General features: G+C 61.3%; 1 protein-coding gene across 1 annotated transcript in view; it reads left to right on the plus strand.

The window, feature by feature from the left end:
* The window catches only part of TMEM132E (transmembrane protein 132E), a 13,096-nt gene extending 11,561 nt beyond the window's left edge, over positions 1–1,535 (plus strand). Inside the window, exon 9 of the mRNA XM_009326067.1 lies at positions 463–1,535. Within this exon, the coding sequence (XP_009324342.1) occupies positions 463–1,535 (1,073 nt within the window). The remainder of the gene's footprint in view (positions 1–462) is intronic.
* Positions 1,536–1,855: the final 320 nt, after the last annotated feature.

Genomic DNA, 1,855 nt, shown 5'->3' on the forward strand with positions numbered 1-1,855 from the left:
GGGGGGTGCACTCGGGCCTGGTGGGGGACTTGGGGTGGGCTGAGGGCTCCATCTGCAAACTCCGCCTCCCAAATCCTGCCCACAGTCATCCCAGGCCCCCACAGCACCCGCTGTCTTCCAGACACCCTGGTGATTCCCAAAGCTCCCCAGAAACCTTCACGCAGACCTATGAACCAACCCTGCCCAGCCTGGGGACAGGATACAACCATGGGGGGTACAAAGGGGTCTGGAAGAAATCCTATACAGTTCCCAGCCCAGCTCTGGTAGCCACATCTGGCACCTCTGGGGCTGGGATTTGGAGAGAGCCTGGTCAAGCATGGGGAAAACTGAGGGAAGAACAGGCAAAAGGGAAAAACTAGGTGATAGTTGGAAGGAACAAGATGGATGATGGAGGGATAAAGGGTGAATTGGATGGAGAGAAGGATGCAAAGGAGGAGGGATGGACAAACGGGTGCAGGTGGGACTGGCATCGTGCTGGGCAACCGGTGCCTGTGTTGGTCCCGCAGGAAGCGCTCCTGAGCCTGTGGATTTCCTACAGCGATGGCACCACAGCCCCCCTCTCCCTCTATGACCCCAAGGACTACAACCTGGTGGTGAGCAGCCTGGATGAGAAGGTGGTCTCGGTGACCCAGGACCGGGCATTCCCCTTGGTGGTGGCAGAGAGTGAGGGTGCAGGGGAGCTGCTGCGGGCCGAGCTGGTCATCTGCGAGAGCTGCCAGAAGACCAAGCGCAAGAGTGTGCTCTTCACAGCCTTGGCCAGCGTGCGGGTCCACTTTGGGTCTGAGGAGGACCCGACCTACGACTACGACCACGTGTCCAGCAAGCCAGGGCTGGCAGAGACGGGGGCGAGCACCACCCTGCGGGCAGAGGTGGAGAGAAAAGCAGAGCCGAGTGAGGACAGTAGGATGTCCAGTGCGTCTCACCCCACCGAGGACTTCCCCACCATCCCCACCGGCTTTGTCCAAGTGACCAGGGGCCTGACGGACCTGGAGATAGGCATGTATGCTCTCCTGGGCGTCTTCTGTCTGGCCATCTTGGTCTTCCTCATCAACTGCATTGTCTTTGTGCTGAAATACCGGCACAAACGCATCCCACCTGAAGGCCAGACCAACATGGACCATTCCCACCACTGGGTCTTCTTGGGCAATGGGCAGCCCTTGCGGGCTCACAATGACCTCTCCCCCCAGCCCGAGAGCCCTGGGAACCCCCTGGAAAATGTCCAGACCTGCTGCCATGGGGACCACCACAGCAGTGGGAGCTCGCAGACCAGCGTGCAGAGCCAGGTCCATGGTCGCGGGGATGGTTCCTCGGGGGGCTCCACGCGGGACCAGAGCGAGGACCCACTCAACTCTCCCACCTCCAAACGGAAGCGGGTGAAGTTCACCACCTTTGCCACGCTGCCCTCTGATGAGCTGGCCTACAACTCCATCCCCATCGCTGATGAGGAGGACTTGGAGTGGGTCTGCCAGGACATGGGGCTGCAAGACCCCGAAGAGCTTCACAACTACATCCGCAGAATCAAAGAGATCGCTTAACGCAGGGGCAGAGGGGACGGGGCGGGAGGGAGGGGACTGCCATGCCGTGCCACGCCATGCCACGCCGTGCCACACCACGCCCTGCCACAACACGCGCCACGCCGTGCCACACCACGCCCTGCCACACCACGCTGGCTGCTTCCCCGGGGCTGGAGACCCAAATTTGGCTCTCTGTTGCGCGTTCCTTCTTCCACACATTTCACGTCCTCCTCACCCCCTTGGAAGGCACTCCCGGGGGCCTGTTTTCTTTTCTTGCCCTTTAGCGTCTGGTTTTCCCAGGGGAGGCAGCAGCGCACGCGCAGCCCCCCAGCCACTGGCCC

The sequence above is a fragment of the Pygoscelis adeliae genome, unplaced genomic scaffold (assembly GCF_000699105.1).
Source record: "Pygoscelis adeliae isolate BGI_AS28 unplaced genomic scaffold, ASM69910v1 Scaffold266, whole genome shotgun sequence".
NCBI classification, from domain to species: domain Eukaryota; kingdom Metazoa; phylum Chordata; class Aves; order Sphenisciformes; family Spheniscidae; genus Pygoscelis; species Pygoscelis adeliae.